Source organism: Epinephelus moara, chromosome 6, assembly GCF_006386435.1.
Source record: "Epinephelus moara isolate mb chromosome 6, YSFRI_EMoa_1.0, whole genome shotgun sequence".
Taxonomy (NCBI): Eukaryota; Metazoa; Chordata; class Actinopteri; order Perciformes; family Serranidae; genus Epinephelus; species Epinephelus moara.
The window spans coordinates 14,854,062-14,873,127 of record NC_065511.1 but is presented as its reverse complement, the minus strand read 5'-3'; the positions used below and the strand labels follow the sequence as shown (position 1 = coordinate 14,873,127).

General features: G+C 40.2%; 3 protein-coding genes across 4 annotated transcripts; 1 reads left to right on the top strand and 2 right to left on the bottom strand.

Moving 5' to 3' along the window:
• Positions 1-698: 698 nt before the first annotated feature.
• Positions 699-7,167, top strand: LOC126392065 (protein FAM83A). Of its 2 annotated transcripts, none has more exons than XM_050047187.1 (6): positions 699-1,048; positions 1,225-1,350; positions 1,586-1,704; positions 1,930-2,097; positions 3,836-3,960; positions 4,192-7,167. In XM_050047187.1, the coding sequence occupies exons 1-6, from the start codon at positions 757-759 to the stop codon at positions 5,603-5,605; spliced, it is 2,244 nt and encodes a 747-aa protein (XP_049903144.1). In that variant the 5' UTR covers positions 699-756; the 3' UTR covers positions 5,606-7,167. The 2 variants fall into 2 exon arrangements, with proteins under 2 accessions (XP_049903144.1, XP_049903143.1); XM_050047186.1 differs by having other exon boundaries at positions 1,222-1,350.
• Positions 7,168-7,314: 147 nt separating this feature from the next.
• zgc:101716 (uncharacterized protein LOC492784 homolog) lies at positions 7,315-15,062 on the bottom strand. Its single transcript, XM_050047188.1, has 8 exons — positions 14,839-15,062; positions 10,984-11,085; positions 10,222-10,365; positions 9,083-9,133; positions 8,816-8,960; positions 8,550-8,685; positions 8,149-8,281; positions 7,315-8,002 (listed from the first exon to the last, which is right to left on the bottom strand). Exons 1-8 carry the CDS (start codon positions 14,941-14,943, stop codon positions 7,826-7,828), a joined length of 993 nt encoding a protein of 330 aa, XP_049903145.1. The 5' UTR covers positions 14,944-15,062; the 3' UTR covers positions 7,315-7,825.
• A 247-nt stretch (positions 15,063-15,309) lies between these two features.
• On the bottom strand, positions 15,310-18,687 carry LOC126391159 (fucolectin-4-like). The gene is made up of 6 exons (XM_050045688.1): positions 18,587-18,687; positions 18,267-18,296; positions 17,861-18,128; positions 17,047-17,192; positions 16,005-16,347; positions 15,310-15,921 (listed from the first exon to the last, which is right to left on the bottom strand). The coding sequence occupies exons 1-6, from the start codon at positions 18,618-18,620 to the stop codon at positions 15,882-15,884; spliced, it is 861 nt and encodes a 286-aa protein (XP_049901645.1). The 5' UTR covers positions 18,621-18,687; the 3' UTR covers positions 15,310-15,881.
• Positions 18,688-19,066: the final 379 nt, after the last annotated feature.

The following is a 19,066-nucleotide window of genomic DNA, read 5'->3' as shown; positions in this document are numbered from 1 at the left end:
TTTGTTCTAGGGTGTTAATGGTTTTTCTGCTTATGTCAAGACAATAGGCAATTTGTCTTTTGCCACCCACATCTATTCATAAACCAGAGACAGATCAGGTTGGACTGCGGCTGAAAAGTCAAAGAGCAATTACTATAAAACACCTGAGGACCTTTGTGCTGCAGGTCTACACTGGGTGTGCCTGTAACTGTCTGTCTCTGCCTTTGGTCCTATAATCATTCAGGTGTTGTTTGACATGAGCTAAAATGACAGCCATCCCCATTTCTGTCAGTCATTCTTTTCTTTCCCTCCACCCATCATTTATCTGTCCTCACATGCCATAAATCACTCTCAGCCCCTGGGAGGAAAACAGCAAAATCAGTCCCTTGTTTTCTCTTCTATCATCCTTAATCAACAACTACAAACACGCACCTGTTGCTTCACACAAGTCAAGGAATATGTCTTAAAGCCAAATTTCACACCTCACGCATAATGCCATGCACTTTCTTAGAATATTTTCCATGTGTATACATAGACATACTTTCTTGTGTATTTTCTGTCCGTCATTAGCATGTATTTGTATGTCTATTGCTCCAAGCTGTCATCTCTCATCACTTGTAAAAGAATCTTGCCCCAAGCAGGGGCGGGACTACTATTTTCTTTTTACCTTTCTGTGTGCTTTAACTTGTAGGTCTTCCATTCGTGTAGGTAACCTGAGGATCATGCACAGCACAGCCCAACTGCAGTGAGCCAGATTAGCATTCAAGTCCATCATCCATGGATGAGAGCAGTGTTTCGGTGCTGTGGTACAGGACATCAAAACCCCTAGGGAAGGTGAGGCGAAGGGTTCAAGACCTCCGCATCCCATCCTCCTCTTTCAGTGACTATAAAACCAACAGACCCGCGTTGGACCTGAGCCACAATGAGAGCGCTCGACTGGCAGTGGACACTCTGCTCAGCGGGGGCTTAGAGGAATACCACGAGGTGCTGACGGCGGAGGGAGAAGTGGACTTTCTATCAGATCAGGAGAAGATTTACATCCTGGAAAATGGGACCGATGGCAAGACAGGTTGTAAATGTTTGTTTTTACATTGTTGTAAATCATTTTGACAGTTTGTCTTGTTGTTTGCAGCATGTTGTGTGTAAAAGACAGAAGTTTCCTATCAGCTTGATTCATTGGATAAGAAAGAAAATGATTGCTTGTGTTACTTTTTATTGATCATAGCTTTATTCTTTACGCAGCAGAACTTGGTGCATCTGATGATGATGATGATGATGATGATGACACAGACTTTGAGAACTCGTCCGCTGGCTCCCAGACTGCCACACAATGTCCCACAGTGTCCACAGACAGTGATCCTACTGTGGCAGGTTTGGATCTGAGCAGCTGATAAAATATTACAGGAGTAGAAAACTTTTATGGAACCTAAAAAAAACCTCCTCTAATACTGGTGTAAAGTGCAATCTTTCGGGGGTTTTAACTCATAATATTAGAGGTGTTAAACTCCTGCAGAGACTTCTGTGTATCAGCCCAATGTACTTTTATAACAAATCATTATCCCCTCTCATTCGCTGCCATCTCCGATCATGTTTTTGTGCCTTTCAGGTGTGAAGTGGAATGATCCTGTCCTGGATGAGCCCTCCACTGTGGTTTATTACCAGTCTGGCAGCAGAGCAGCCAGCATGAAAGACCTGGTCAGGGAGTTCATCAGAAAGGCTAGAATGGTTTGTGTGGATGTGTGAAGAGAGCAGTTTGTTTGTTTCTTCATGTGCCTGCATGTAAAAAAGCCATGCATGCCTATACATGTGAGGGATGATAACAGATGTGGTATTTCATCTTGAGTGCTGAAATGTCAAATTCCCAGCGAGTGATATCCGGCTGTGCAGGTCTTTGTTGCAGGGGTTGACAGCTTTTGTGGCATGTGACTGTGTGTGTGTGTTTATGTGCAGGCCCTGGCCATAGTGATGGACAGCTTCACTGACGTAGAGCTGCTGTGTGACCTTCTGGAGGCGAGCAGGAAGAGGAATGTGTCTGTTTATCTGCTGCTGGATCATCTCAACCTGAAACTGTTCGTTAGCATGTGGCAGGACCTCAAACTCAATGGCAAAAACTTCCCTGTGAGTCCATTTCCATCCACCTGCCTGTTAGAGCCTGCATCAAAATTGTTGGAAATGTGTTTTGCTTTTGAAAACCTGTGGAGAGCCAAAAACATTTTGCATTACTTTGAAGAGCTCTGGTCCATAAATACAGTACTTCATTCTCTCCTTTTAGATAAAATAATCAAACCAGGTTTTAATTTTCATCCAAGTTCTGCATTACATTTCTATTGGTAGGTGTTTCAGCGACAGAGCACTTCCCAAACACACCCACACGAACACAGCTTTTCAAGTTTATAAACTCACAAATCCAAAGCCTCACGGAGTAAAAAAGTTCAAATGTAACCCTAAGATGCATTTAAGCTGCATTTAAGCTTTAGATTTTTGGGTGAATGTGAGTGATGTCAGCTAGAACCCTCCATCCATCTTCATTAGTGTTATTTAGTCATTCTCTCCCTCAACTAACCAAAGAGCCACAGCGTCCCTGCTGCATACAGCCACAGGTTACTGCTAGATGCAAACACGAGACACATGAGCCTCGTTTCCACCAAGCAGTCCGGTTCACTTTAGTTCAGTGCACATTAGAGGGTTATTTTTCCATTTATGGTGAAAAGTTGTGGATGGTACCAACAGGATTGTTCAACACTGTCCCCTCTCTTTATGTATCATTTTGGCATATGGATTACTGTAAATTTATTATGTTGATCTGTTCTGTCCAACATCTTTTGTATGTCTGTCCGTCCTGTAAGAGGGATCCCTCCTCAGTTGCTCTTCCTGAGGTTTCTACCATTTTTTTCCCTGTTGAAGGGGTTTTTTGGGGGGAGTTTTTCCTTATCCGCTGTGAGGGTCATAAGGACAGAGGGATGTCGTATGCTGTAAAGCCCTCTGAGGCAAATTGTGATTTTGGATATTGGGCTTTATAAATAAGATTGAATTGAATAACCTCTCTGTTGGGGTACCCAGCACACTCATCTGACACTGTGAAGCTAAGAATACTGCTGTCCGTACATGATAAGCACCATAGCCAGACTGTATGAGGTAGACATGTGCTTGTTGTGTCTCAATATACATCTGTTTTTTCACAAGCTAATATTTGATCTTCAGCAGGATGTTGAAGCACAGGCACAATAGTCTGATCTTGGAAAAGCAGAGGAATTTTTGAGAATGCAGTGCTGCCACTGATGCATGTGACCAAAGAGAAGAGACATTACCTTTAAGTCTTTAGTCCCTTAAACTAATGTTGCAGTTTTTTTAGTGCATGAATATAACTCAGCTGGGTGATAAAGATTATTTATCTTTATTAAACTTAACTATCAAACCGCAGAGCCACAAACTGCAAAGAAGTGAAAAACAAATTTAATTCATTCATCTTCTAACCGCTTCATCCTCTTGAGGGTCGCGGGGGGGCTGAGGCCTATCCCAGCTGACATTGGGCGAGAGGCAGGGTACACCCTGGACAGGTCGCCAGACTATGACAGGGCTGACACACAGAGACAAACAACCATTCACACCTATGGACAATTTAGAGTTATCAATTAACCTAGTCCCCAATCTGCATGTCTTTGGACTGTGGGAGGAAGCCGGGGTGCCCGGAGAGAGCCCACGCTGACAACATGCAAACTCCGCACAGAAGGGCTCCCACACCTGGGATCGAACCGGCAACCCTCTTGCTGTGAGGCGACAGTGCTAACCACCACACCACCGTGCCGCCCCACAAATTTAATTATTGATTAATATTTGCTTTCTTGTTTGTGTTTAGAAACTTTCAGTAAGCAGCGTCCAAGGACAGACATACTGTACCAAGACGGGCAGGAAGCTGACCGGTCAGATTGCAGAGAGTTTTATCATCACTGACTGGACTGAGGTGCTGACTGGCTCATACAGGTACACACACACACACACACACACACACACACACACACACACACCCACACACATGCAAACATACTAATCACATACTAAGTACATCTTGTTAAAATGTTTGTGTTCTTTTAAGTGTTTATCTAATGTATTTGCATTTCAAGTCTGTCTAAACTTTACCTTTGTCTCTTTTCTTTTCAAGTTTTTGGCTCTACCATTAACACGTGTGTGTGTGTGTTTGTGTTGACTCCTCAGTTTCTCCTGGCTGTCCTGGCAGGTCCATCGCAGTTTTGCTGTTCTTATCAAGGGCAGCCCGGTCATACCTTTCCATCAGGAATTCCTCAGGCTGTACTCCAGCTCCAAACCAGTCCCTGGCTTTGTCACTTTTATCACTGTGCCTCACACTCTCCCTCTTTACACCACATCATGTGCAGCTCAAAATGCTAACACTGATGGCAGTGAATCAAAATCAAGCCCAACAACAATGTGCCACACGACTCAGAATGGAGATGCTCAGAATACTCAGACCAAAGCAAAAATGCTGGTTTTATCCAGTCCACAAAGTGCAGAAATCTACCCAAGTGTGGATAATTCCCAGCCTCTACACAGAGCAGGCAATGGTACACAAATACATGAAAAACCTCAAATGTTGCACCCAAAACCTCCTGTTCAAGCAGAAACACTGCAGAGTGTATCTGTGGGAAAGCCAAAGCATACAGTGGGAGCTGTCTGCACACAGCATGGTGCACAAACTGGTGTGAAACCTCTGGAGAAGAATCAAAACCAGACACAGAGTCACTCAAACCCTCTCAGTCAGACTCAAGTCTCAAACGTTCAGTCTCAGCTCAAAAGCCTTACTATCACCACTCCAGCTGATAAGAGAAAGAGGGCTCAAGAGTCAAACCCTTTGCACACTGCTCCCCACACAAACGGACAGCACAGGAGTGTCAGCTATCAATCAGCTTTCAAGAAAAATCATGAGCACCACAATGTAGGTACTGAAGGTATTTTCTTTCGACAGAGGAACAGGGACAGACTCAAAGAGCCTCTGGGGATTGCTGCAGGTCTAAACACACAAAGACGACAATGGAACTACCTTTTTAACTTTAAACCACAGGTGGACTTTCTATCTGATAAACCCAAAGTCCTGCCTCCTCCCACATCACAGCAGAAACAAGCAAAGACAGGCCTGCAGTTCCGTTTAACCCAACCAAGAGGATGCACATCTGGGCAACAAACTAAATTGTCCACTTTAGGACCCAGGAGGCAGGATCAGCCCCAGAGGAACCACCAACCTTCGCTCCCGTCACACAGAGCCACAGAGGCTCCAAGGTCAAAGTCAGCATCAGCAGCCACAAGAGCTCATCTTAAACTTCAGCTGCAGCCCGACTCCAAGCTGTTCTTACCAAGTACACATCTACAGCCCCACACCTCCCAGCAGGCGAGGCCCCCTCCAAAACTAAATTGGATGACCCAGAGTCGTGCTGAAAGACCCAGACCTGTGACTCGCCACAACTCCTTCGACGCCACCTACGGGACGGGACAGATGTTGGGCGGACAGGTGGGCAGGAGGCCATTGCACAGCAGCATGAATACACCACTAAGAAGGAGCAAGAGCATGAATGACAGACACTCAACACGCCTGAATCCAAACATAACTAAGACCTGACAGAAGAAATGTAAGTTTGACCTTTGGTGTTATTTAAACTGACAAACTTGGACACATCTATTCACCCTCACACAGGCACACATATAATCAGGTCAATAAAACATCTGTTCATATGAAACATGCAGAATATTCTACTGTGTAAAGCTTCTGAAATTTATACTAAACTGGTAGGCACTGGCACTGGTATTTAAACAAAATTGTGAAATAAGATAAATGAACAAAATGTTGATTTAATTTTACAAAATAATCAAGGGTTTTGGTTTACTAATATGTTTTAAAATCTGTGAGCCTTCTCTCAAATATAGTGGAACTAGATGGCACTCAGCGTGTGCTCAGAGCGCCAAACAATACATTTAAAAAAACTCAACAGCAATGTCTCTTTACAGAAATAATGACTCAGTGGCTCACGATAATCTACAAACTTTGTTGTGAGCAGTTTTATGTAGGAACTATTTTCTTCCTATCGAACTACACCCACCAGCAATATCCCCATGCAGAGAGAAGCATGCATCTACTCATGGGCAAGAGGCTGGTGGTCGTGGCAGCACGAAATGTAAACACTGATGCCGTTCTCTTCGGCTGAGCTGTAACGTTAGCAAGCTTAGTGGTGCTAGGTGAGCTAGCAGTAGATGCACACTTCCTTCTGCATGGTGATACGGTTGGCAGGTGTAGTTTGGTAGAAAGAAAATAGTTCCTACATGAAACTGCTCACAACAAGGTCTGTGGATTATCTTGAGTGACAGGTCATGATTTCTGGAAAGGGACGTTGTATTTTTGTTTGTTTTTTTGGCGCTTGAGCACCACAAGCCAAGTGCCACCTAGTTCTATTATATTGGAGAAAAGGCAGACATCTCTACAGCTGATGTCTCAACACTTGGAAACTCACACCTAATCAATCTAGATTGACTAGAGAAAACATATGTCTTTTTGATTTTTTTTTTGTGTGTGAACTGTCCCTTTAAAAAGATTGTGTGTGGGCAGAATATTCAGGGGATATTCTAGTGTTCATTTTTTTTAACGGCTCTGCACACCCACACAAGTGTTTTCAGTTATTGACTGATTAGAGCTGCTCAGGTTAAAGCTGGGTGATGTCACTTCACCATAATGATTAATATTATATATCAGATATGACAGAACTAACAGGGAGGGAGACGTCAATCATGCAGCGTCTGAAGAGGTCTAATCAGGCAGTTAAGTGAAAACATCTGTGCAAGTGTACCTCATGTTGGGGCTTTTATATCCATGTAAAAGAAGAGAATAAACTCTCCTCTAACCAACTGCTCTTTATTATTCTATAATTTACTTTACAGCCGAGGAAATACTGTTTTATTATTCTGCTATAAAAACTGTTAATGCGGTGTTTCTGTTACAGTGGAAAGTTTATTATAGTAAATGAAAAGGTGCCAGTCGTGAGGGATGATTCAGGGAACAGCTAACGTTGGAGGCAGACAGCTCCATAACTGTGGCGATAAAGGCATAAATTATAAGTGCCATATAATAACAGGCCTTTTTCATGGCAGACATTTGACTTGTCATAGCAGAGGCACAGGTGGAACTAATAACATTAATGATGGCTCTGCACAATAACACAGCACTGGAAGAGGCACACCTATCATGCTTTTCCTGCTACGACATGTCAAAATGTCAGCTGGCCTATCATTTGTTTTCAGCACATTCAGATTACTGATGCACAAAGTGATTTGAGACTATTTCAGGAACAAAAAAACAACAACATTTTATTAAAAACATTCTTAAGATATGAACGTGTTAAGGCATGAAGTGACATTTTATGAATAACATTCGGCAACTTTAAAATGTCTCACTTTGTTTCCTGTCTTAATGCAAAACAATCACTGACACAGATAATGTTACACAGTCTGAAGTGTATGACACATTAATAGGTACGTCTGACACTGTGAGATTAACGACGACTACATTCACCGTGCAGTTCTCCCTGTGACAAATTCTGTTACAGTTTAAGAGATTAAAAGTGATTTATACCTTTTGATTATTGTGCTTCTTTTGGTATTTTGAGATTGTCAGCATTCATTTTTGCATTTGACCTGTGTTTGTGTATTTCTACATGTATACAGACTTGTACACTTTCATCTTGTGTTTCGTTCGTGCTTTGATGGATCTATACAGTGACAGGACCTTCGATATGTTCTTTAGTCACTTCCTGTCAGCCATTTTCTCTGTAAAACAGTCATCACTGGAGCATCAGGACTTTGTGTCTGTCTGCATCTGATGTTGACAGCCGTCAGTCTCCAGCACGCCAATCAGTAAGATCTTGCTCCACCAACGCACGCTGAAGCTCTGCACACACACACAGGCCAGACTCTCCCCATCCTGGTAGTCCTCCCTCATCTTCTCCGGGATCAGGTCCTCTGACATCACCTGGGAGATCAAACAGAGAGAAACTGAAACTGTGCTGCTGCGTAAAAACTGTCCGCTGACTTTAACTCAGCTCAAAACACAAGTTAACCCTAAAGTGTCAGGTTCTGACACAGCATGTATGAACAAAATTAGGAGTGTGTCTTCACCTCAGTGAGAGCCTGCAGGGATGTTTCTTTGGGATTCAGCCTCTGTAACAGCTCATCTGTCTTCTGTAGGGTGCTTTCAGTGCGCTGCAACACAAAGGAGGACTGCTGCTGCCGGAGGATTCTCAACAGAAGTCTGGAAGACACAGAAAACACAAGGAGATATTTTAAGAGCTGTCGATTTCTTTTGTAAAAGTTTTCATTAGATTTTTTAAAGCCTACAAGCTCCTTTCTTTCAAGAAGTTTACACAACATCTGCACCAACTGCTCTTTCCAGTGACTTTCAACTACTATATGTAACTACTGTATGTAACTACAGTATGTAACGAATATTGGATTTTGTGTGCTGTGTTTATGTGACATATAGTATATGAAGCATAGAGGTTGCAATCACCAAGCAGTACCTCGTCCTGATGAAACAGGTGCAAGCTTTCAGCCAGATTCTGTTCTCCTCCAGCTCTGCTGCCTCCTCCTGTTGTTCCTCAGCGTCTCCATCATTCTTCTCTTCTGGTGATACACACCTCTGTGGGGAACATGATCCTGATAAAGGCGAACACAGCAGATCACATCACATCATGAAAAAAAGGAGAGACAGAGAAAGAGCATTCATTCATCATAGCAATTTTCCTGCATATCTGACTTTTAAGAAGGGAAATTAACTCCATCCTACCTGTGGTCCGGTCGCTCTCCAGCAGCTGCAGACATGTCTGTCCCAGGTTGTACCAGTGCCAGGGGTTGAAGGGCAGCAGGCTGCACAGCTGCTGCAGACACGACATCTTTGATCCTACGGCTCCAAAATGCTGGTAGATGCTGACCTTCAGTAAAATTTTCAATTAAATAAGAATGTTGTTACATTTTCACAGAGAGATTTGGAGTCAACAAAAGGGAAAAAGTGTTTGTATCTGTGTGTGTTGTGTGTGTACTGGCTAACACTGACCTTGAGCAGCAGAAGGCCGGTCAGGTGACAGGTGTTGGAGGCTTCTTTGCTCTGGAGAAAAATCATGTATAGATTACAACTGAGTTCTGGCCATTTTCTGAGCCAAAGTTTCTAGACAGATTTCATTTTCAGTAAATACAAAATGCAACTTGCTTCTTTGTAAAGTTTATCTAATGACCTCACAAAGGCAGGATCATACAGTTTGTACACATGCACCACAACTACAAAGGCAGAAGTAATGTCTTTTCACAGGTAAACAGTAAACAAGCAAACAAACAGTTGCCTAATAACAGATATTTCCTGCTAGGTAGCAGACATGGCCACTGCAAAGACGCTTAAAGGCAAGAGCAAAGGCAGCTGCTTTCAGGAGTGGTGGAAAGCTGAGTACTGTTTCACTTGAAGATTAAACAGTTGTGTTTCTGTCATTTACAAGTAATTTTTTAATAACCCATATGATGCGAGAGGCAGCAGGCCCCAGGTATTTTCACATGATCTAATCTGGCCCCCATTGAAAAAAGTTTGGACACTCCTGGACTGCAAAAACCGAGCTTCATTAGTGGACAATTTAAACCAGAAGACCAACAATAAGCAAATGCAAACTCCACTATCACTATTAAACTATTAGACAGTTATGTATAATAATTCAAAATGACAAGTATACTGAATTATGAAAAAGATCCCTGTTTGGCAGCTGATTTTTAATACTGGAGCTTTCTAAAGGCACATAAAAGCACCAACACATTCTCATAAAGCTGAAGCACAAACAGTAGGCAGTGAGTACAAACATGTTGTGAATAATAAGCAGTGGCTGCCTGGAGGGGAAGATAAAAACTTAAAAAAAAAAAAAAAAAAAATGTATAGTGTGCTGTAACACATAATGTACATACTATATATACAGTAGTATACCTTACTACACCAGACAGAATATCCATCATGGGGAATTGTTGTTGTCTTTAATAATGATGTAAGTTAATGGCAGTAAGAGCAAACAAAAACATTATTTATATCAACAAAATAGCAATCCATGTAGTCATTTTGGATTTTTTTTCTTTAACACCAACATATTTCATAATACCAGCAGACTATTCCAGTTGCAGCACGGTCACTGTTTTGCACGGAAAAGCTCATCGAAGAATTACCAGTAAGTGGGCCAACTCCAGCGCCCTGTCTCTCTGTCCCAGTTTGGTGCAGCATCGGGCCATTCCCTCCAGTACATCTCTTCTGATGGTCAGGTTGTTGTCAGCGATCCACTCCAGGCAGCTGCTGTATGCATCCAAGGCTTTCTATGTCCACCACACCATGAGGACAAAATGCAACAAGGCCTTTTATCATTACAATGAGAATGAATGAGGTATGAACAATATGTGACAACAGAGAACAGCATGGTCAAATCCAGTGTTGTATTTGCCTCCAGCAGCCTCTGTTGGTACTGTTACTGTAAACGTACTGAAAATCAAACTGTTGTTCAAAATACAGCAAATTACACCTGTGTTTAATATTTCAACAATTCAAATCTGGTTTTACTTCACTCAAGAATTTTGGTGTGATATGGCTGAATGTGTTTTCAGAAGTCTTTTTTATGTTGTCTGGGAAATGTCGCTGTGTAGCACGCTGCTAAATATATGCCTTTTGTGCTCTGTTGCGTTTGAACATGTTCATGTTTACATTACAGGAACGAGTCACGTGACCAGTCCTGTTTGTTATTATCTCAGCAGCAGCTCTACAGAAACATTCAAATGCTGGCCCATGATGACTGTGCTGCATAAAAGCTGGCTGATAATATGTAAACATCTGAAGGACTTTGAACTGAGAGCCTCTACTTATTTTTCTGTAACTCATCACCAACTTACAACTACGAATTTGAAATTAGAGATGATTGATTAAACTGAATGTTAAATTACCTGATAGTTCCCCTGTCTCACAGCTAAGTCACCTCTAAACTTGTAGACCTTCTGCTTCTCCAAAGGATCATCTGTGTCGAGAGCTGCACTCTCACAAAACCACTGCAGAGAGTATCAAGAGAAAAGATGACAATTTAAAAACACTTCATGCATTATTCACACAAATATATATATGTATATACACATTTTATTTATATATTTATATATATATATATATACACACACACACACACACATATGTATATATGTGTGTATATACAGTATATATACATATATATGTGTGTGTATATATATATGCAGTATGCACACACATACATTGTTTTCCATATGTAAAGGTCATGTACTTAGGGACTGTTTGTTATTTATTAGGGGGAGGCATGTCAAATATTTTTTAAGCACTGGGGAGGGACCTAAGTTTTTTTATTTTGGTTAAGAAGAGGGGAGGGATGTTCAACTTTAAATGATTGAATTTTGTATTTATTATATTTGTCTATTTCAATGTTCATTCATTCCTTTAATTAATTCACAGCCTGAAATTGTAAAACCAGAGATTATTGTTGGATTTTCAAATTCCTGACAGTCCATGTACACATCATGTGGGATTAAGGCGTTGATCACACAGAAAGCATTTTGCAGGTTGCAAAACACGAGGCGCGCCGCACTGCCTTTTTTTTTTTTTAATTGAATGCCACTAGTAAAAAAGAGGCTGTCAGTAAATAGTTTGTTGAGCACAGGAAAACAGAGATCTGTGTGGGGACAAGAGACCCTAAAAAAGAGGGTGGATCACAGGGAGTGACACTAGTTGGTCCAGGAGCTTCGCCTCCATGATGGCTGTTTCCAGGCATATTTTAGGAAGACACGGGGGCAGCTTGACAACCTGCTATCTATCATTAGGCCACAAAGGGATCCAGCAGCTGCTACAGCCAATTTCTCCTTCATTGTTTACCAGCTGTAAACTTGTTGTCATGACCACCACAGAGGGCCCGACTCCCAAACCCAATTGAACAATGGGAAAAAAAGATGAAAAAAGAAGAGATGACGTGGAGCGCTTTTCCGCTCTGAGTTGAAGTCTTTCCAACTTGACGAATTTAGAGCGCTTCGGCAAAAACGCCAGGCACCTAGAGTGCAAAACAAAAAGCTCCAATCTCAGAATGGATGTTACAAATCATAATTAGAGGCCGGGCAGCCTAAGCTACCAGGACCCTATTGTTTTGCTGCATGTTCTTCTTCTTCTTCCGAGGAAATCATACTTGCCATGCACGAAAAATCACCAAACTTTGCACAAAGGGCCAGTCCCATGCCAGATTGCCTCAGCTGGAAAAACAGGCCAATAGTCCTGATGGTGGCGCTACAGCAAGCCTCTAAAGTTCAAAATTTTAAAAATTCACAACAAATCAACCATATGTGCTACAGATTTGCAACTTTCACCAAACTGTAGCCCCAATACTGAAAAAACTTTTGTACAACCTATTGCAAATTATGAAGTCCATCACTGTTTTTTTCAAAAACTGTAAAACTTATTAAACCTATCTCCTCCCACAATTTTTGCTCAATTGACACCAAACTTGCTACAGAGCATCTTCAGACTGTCCTACACAAACGATCCACACAGATTTTTGATTTATCAAAAATTGAGCCTACAGTGCATCAAAATGTTTGACTGTAAACGGTACTGTAAACATATACTTGCAAATTCTCGCTAAATACATTTTCAATGTTCATTTAAAAAAAAAATGACAAAATTTTGGAGTCATGGTAGATGATGTTTGGAAAATTTCAGAATTTTATCTCAAAAACTGAATTTTTTACAGTATTTTGAATTTCACTCTCATGCGAACAATTGGAGTCAATGCAAAAATGGCATTTTTAAACATCAATTTTTCACTTATGGAGCCAATAAATCATTGTTAAAAACAAATTACCAACATCTCCATGCTGTCTAGATGCAATATGTGTATTTTCAGATTTTTGTCTTAATAACTGAATTTTTGACAGCCGTTTGAAATCTGCCTTTACACACTAACAGCTGTTGTCTTGCACACAGGCGACTGGCTTAGTCAATTTGTGAAGCTACATGTGACATTTCTGTTTGCTAATTAGCTCAGTGAGATAGAGGGTGGTTCTTGGTGTTGAAGATTGTGAGTTCAAGCCTCAGCTTGTGCAACATTTCCATATGAGAAATCTACCCAAACTTTTCATAAAGGTCCAGTCCCAAGCCAGATGTCCTCAACTGGAAACACAAGACAATAGTCCTGATGGTGGCACTACAGCAAGCCTCTAAATTTCAAAACTTTGAATATTCATAACAAATCAACCATATGTGCTACAGCTTTGGAACTTTCACTTTGAAATTTGCTTTTCCATGGCTACTGTCTGGCACCCTGATGCTTGGCTTAGTCAATTTGTGAAGCCACACATGAACTGTCACTTGTCAATTAGCTCAGTGAGACAGAAGACGGACCTCAGTCTCAGAAGTTGTGAGTTCAAGCCTCAGCTAAGGCAGAACAGACATTCTAATGTGAAAGTCCTATGTTCAGGCATCATGCTGTGTGGATTAGAGACTACTAAGGTTAAAATAATTATGATCCAGGCAGTTTTGCGGAGAGACAAATACTCTTTATCAACACTTTTACCTGTTATCCCTTGTCTCTTTTCCCTGTTTATTTGGCTTTTATTTTCAGAGTCTATCCAATAGCTACTTTTACATTTTAAAAAATGTTTTCATCTTTGTCACCATGGATAATGTTTAGCTTTAAGCTATATCAGGCCAGTTTGTTCATAATTGCTAGCAGTTAATGTTATTCTTACTTTCTTGTTCTTGAGTTTTTTCTTTCCTTTGTATATTATGAGTCTGATGACTTCAGCCACTCATCCACAATTTGAAGGGCATGCCATAATTATATGATGTAACTTCTATGTTGTGATATGCTTTGTTTTAGTGTGTGTGTTGCTCAGAATTGCCTAATTTTGCCTAAAATTGCCCGGCCCCGACCATTGGTGCGCAGCAGCTATAATTATGAAATGTGCTTCAGTGACAAATGAAGGAGAGGAGTGTTGTACAGTGAGGCACATAAAGTTTCTGAGAATTTCTCATTAAAAGCAGTTACCAAAAGCCGCCTTCAGCTACCAAAATGCTTTCTGTATAATCAGTGCCTAAGGCTTCAGAAAAAAACAAAAACAGATCTGAGCTTAAAATAGACTTTAGTCTATGTCTCATTTAAAACTTTGCCATATATTAACCATGTGTACTAACTAATCAGCATGCACAACAAGAGTGAAAGACCAAGTTTTTTCAACTCCAGAATTTCACCTTTACCTTTATATTTCAAACATTAAAGGGTGAGTTTTTAAAATCTAATAATTAATTTATGGTGGAGGGAGAGTCATGCATTTTCCGCCAATAACTCAGGGAGGCTCAAAGAAAAATACTTCAGTTTTGGGGAGGGTGAAAAAAAGTCACACCCAAGCCACCCCTCTCTTCTGATAAATAAAGAACAATCACTTAAAATATGTAAACTTTGGGGGTTTTAATCTTGTGTTCTGAACTGTATGCAGAAAACATTGTTTGTGTTACATGCAATTTATTCTTGGTTTATTTTATTTCATCTTAGATTTTTGCTTTTGTCTGTTTAGTATTTGTTATCACATCATATTAGACAAGTATGTTACTGTTTGGGTGTAACGTTACACAGTTATGTTATCAAATCAGCATTAGCTTGTTAGCAGCTTCTTTTTCATAATAGCTTATTCCCGTCACGAAGCCTTGCACAGTGTAGCTACATCCCTGTGCAGCATCTTGCACACACACCATGGCTCTGTATGTGAACCAGTGTAGTTCATACTGAACAGTCTCACCTCTGGTTGACACAGTTTGGCGTTATAAGACGACAGAGTCACAGTCACTCGGTCTCTCGCCTCCGAAAACATCGAGTCGTCAAACGTGCTCCCAAATATCTCCATCCGGACCCGAAAAAGCCAACTTCAACAGGTAAACGTGTCCGGAAAAACACAAACAGCCAGCTAAACTCGTGCTCTGTTTGTTTACACCGGGATACACTTCATGGTTACGCAGTCCTTTACTGTGAAGCGCACGACTAATGCAGTGTCCAGGGTTAACGGTTCCGGGCAGAAAGGTTCCGACGGATGATAAAAAATAGCTTCTTTCTTTCATTTTTAGAAATTAATTATTTTATTTTAGCTCACGAAAAATATACAGAACAAGTCAGGATAATCAAATACAAAAAACAGCAATAGTTGACATGATTTTGGAAATCAAAAGAGAAAAATGTTGTTTTAAACGAAAAGGCAACAACATTAATAATATAAACAAACAGCACTTATATATATATTTCCTATGCGTTCAGACAATAACATATACAGTAAATGTCATTTAATCAAAAATACATATTGAGAGCAATGTAAGTGTTTTATATCAGAAAAGGTTTATATAAAATGTATTTAACACAAAGGGCAATGCATTTTTCCATTTGATAGACATCTCAAACATTTCTGAATTTGTATACATTTTTTATATCAAAATTAATCAACATTAAATGCAAAGTCCATTTAAATGCTTGGATCCCAGATTTTCAAGAAGAGAATTACAAGATGTCTCATGTTCTAACGTCAATGATTACATTTTTTAAATGGTGATAAAGAAAAAGAGGAAAAGCTAGCATGTGATCATTATATGACAGTATCATGAATCACAAATAAAGGATCAAAACATTGACACAACTTCAAACATATTGCAAACATTTACAAAGTGAGTGTATGCATGAGCAAAATGAGCTACAGAGTGAAACGAATAAATCAGCTGTTGCAGTTACTAAATAACAGTGATGTCTGAGTGTTGTGTAGTCAGCTGTGTTTAGGTGACAGTGGACATGCTCTCAGCTTCACTCATTCCAACAGTTGCACTCGGCCTGGACCTGTTGTCTAAAACACATATCAGAGGAGAATTTGTCATAACACCACAATGACGTAAGAGCTGAGAAAAACAAAATATTGAATTCTCTTACTTTGCACAAATGAAATTAAACTTCTTGTGGTCAGGCTTGCTGGACCAGAGATGGTCCTCTTTTGTCTCCATGGCAACGCTCATGTCACACTCCTCTATCTTTCCATCTCGATCCCAGTGATTGAATTTTACACATTGATCATTGACCCAGAACCAGAAGTCCAGGGTGCAGCTGTAGCGAAGGCCCAGCCACACATAGGGAGTTTGGGCTTTCTTGGCCTCCAGCTCAGCCCAGGCCTGGGTCTCTTCATCAACGATGGAAGCCAGGTCCATGTGTCTGTCCTGGCAGTAGTAGAGGGCATCTTCCCACGTCTTGTTCTCTGGGATCAGCTGAAAGGGTGACTCTAGTAGGGGGGAAAAAAAAAAAAAAAAACACATGTAAAATGTATGAAGTGAATAAGTGACCATGCAAGCAAATCTGAGCAGGATTAGGGCAAACATACAACAAGATTTTATTTTTTTTTCACAAGAAAGACTTTCTGATCATGGCTTCGTCCTTGTGTAAAAGACAACTCAAAGTCTTTCAACTTTTATTCACTGCGACTCTTACTCTTTCAGAATATAAAACAAAAGGCAAAAACACAGAATCAGACAGTATGAGATGGAAAGTTTCCCAGAGAGTGAACATCTGAGAGAAAAACAGAAAGGTGCGACACGAATATGAGCCCTTGTCATGTGATTTCTTAATTGCAGCATGCCCTGTCAGTCTCCTTGCAAAAACATGTGACATCTGAGGATTGAAATACTGAAAACTTCCAAATGATTTTGTTATTCTCTCCCACAGTGTGAAACCTGGGAAAATACTCCATCATACACACGTACATCAGAATATGATTCATCATGAATCAAACCTTCAGCCCTGTGGCCATCACTTGTTATAGTTTAGTGCAATAGGTTTTTACTTACTTGCTTGTTTGTCATAATACTAAATGTTCTTGTTTTAATATGCAGTTTGTCCACATTTGACTGCAAAGAAGACATTTTAGTAAAATATTACCTCATCTCAAAGCTACTCACTTTGTGGATGAGAACAGTTATTATACCTTTTTTTGTGCTGCAGATCTTCACTTCACACAGAATTAAATTCCTGATTGCCGGTAAGAACACAGTGATGTAGCGCCCTGACATTTTTGTATTACATTTAACCTCATACCACTGGTCTGGTGTGAAGTCTGTGATGTTGTTACACCTGTAAGAGAGGAAAAGATGAACATAATGTTAGAGGGAGAGATAAGGGGGATCTTTTAGGGTTCTTAAAATAACTTCAACTGTGTGTCATTCAGATGAGACATGCCTATGTTGTTTGTCCTACTATGCTTTAATATCACTGAGTAAATATTCTTCTGTTGGCCTAATATTTACTTCAGAGTATTGAAGACCACATTTACGTAGCATTGTTGGAGACCCTTGATTTGCATTTAGAGCAGCCCAGATTATTATGGGATGGATTCAACTGTAGCAGATTTGTCAGCTAAACAGTCAGTTTGTGAACTTTACTCCAACATAGTTTAACAAAAATAGGTTTCAGACTTAACTATGCTGTTCACATCAAATTCCTAACCTACCTACAGTATGTTATGTAACCTAAAAATAACATCAGACAATTTTTGCCTCCTTTTAGGTGGCAGTGAAAATGAGTAATCCTCAACATTTGTTATGTTGTGATTTTACACACAAAACAGGATGATTTCTTTTTCATTAGCAACTATCATGTTTTTCCCAAACAATGTACAGATTTTTAGGCATTCTGTTACCTCAAATGGTTTAAAAAATAGCGAATATAGATGTCATAAATGGAACCTCGAAGCCTGAACATGTGAAATAAAGTAATTCAAAGTAACATGTATTGAGGCCTACATGCAGTTGGTGGTTCCATTATTCTCACTAGAGTTCCCGATGAAGATCTGAGCACCGGTTATATCAGTATTATGCTGCTTTATGTTGTAGATATGGATAGAAGAGATTCTGTAGACACCCAGCAGGTCAATTCTCCACCAGGAGTTGGGCAGTTCCAAGGTGTGAGCACATTTCGACAGATTTCCATCAATAGCTCTTTCAGAAGTGTATTTGACACCGTCAGTTTGGTAGTCTGACGACTGGGATGTTGTCACCTCCTGTGACAAAGCTGTTGTCAAAGACAGAAAAAATATAGAATTCACCTGAACACATTATTGGCTCTTACATATTAAGCATAGGAATACTGTTATACTTTTTTGCATCATCTGAGAGAAGTCAAGCTGAGTGTAAAAAAGCATTGTCCTACCTGTTTCATGGTCTTTTAAGTGTGCACATCCTGAAATGTCAGAGGGTTATATAAGAATTCCTGTTTTCATTTTAAGTTTTTGATTTCAGTCATGTCCAGTTACTAAAAACTATAATATTAATGCCTGGCAATACAACAGCAAGCACAGCATCCTTAATATATAATATATAGTCAAGTTTCTAAATACTGTGCTACATTCAGGAGTGTAGAGCAGCTGAACAATTAAGTATTAAATTATTTTATCCATGATTCACTTTTTTGAGGATCACCCCCAAAATTCTTTGTCACTGACAGGCATGTGCACAAAGTGAGCTACTTACCAATCAGAGACATTAACAATAGACTCCACAGCATCTTTACTATGGAGGAGAAAATACAGCAACATCAATTGAAAGGGGAGAAGTCCGATGTTCTATACAGTGCCCACAGACAAATAAACTGATCAGAAAAATCTCTCTTGCTCAACAATTTTAAAATGATGCAGTTCTCCCAGCTATAGCTGCATTTGTACTTATCTCCCCACCCTGACTGCTGTCAGTCATACTAATCCCAAACAACGTCATCTCTCCTGGTTGCCAGTTGGAGTCCAGCTCTTGTTTCCATAGTCAAAGCACCCTAAGACTTGTATTTACATCTTTCAAAATACAGTATTGTGACTGTAATGCTCTCTCTGGTCAACCTACATCAGGGCATGACTGTTCCTACAGCTGTAAATATGTCTGCATCATTTGCTTAAAAACAAAATGTTTTGTGTTTAGTACAAACATATACAAATCTGTCCCCACTGCTTCTGGGTAAAG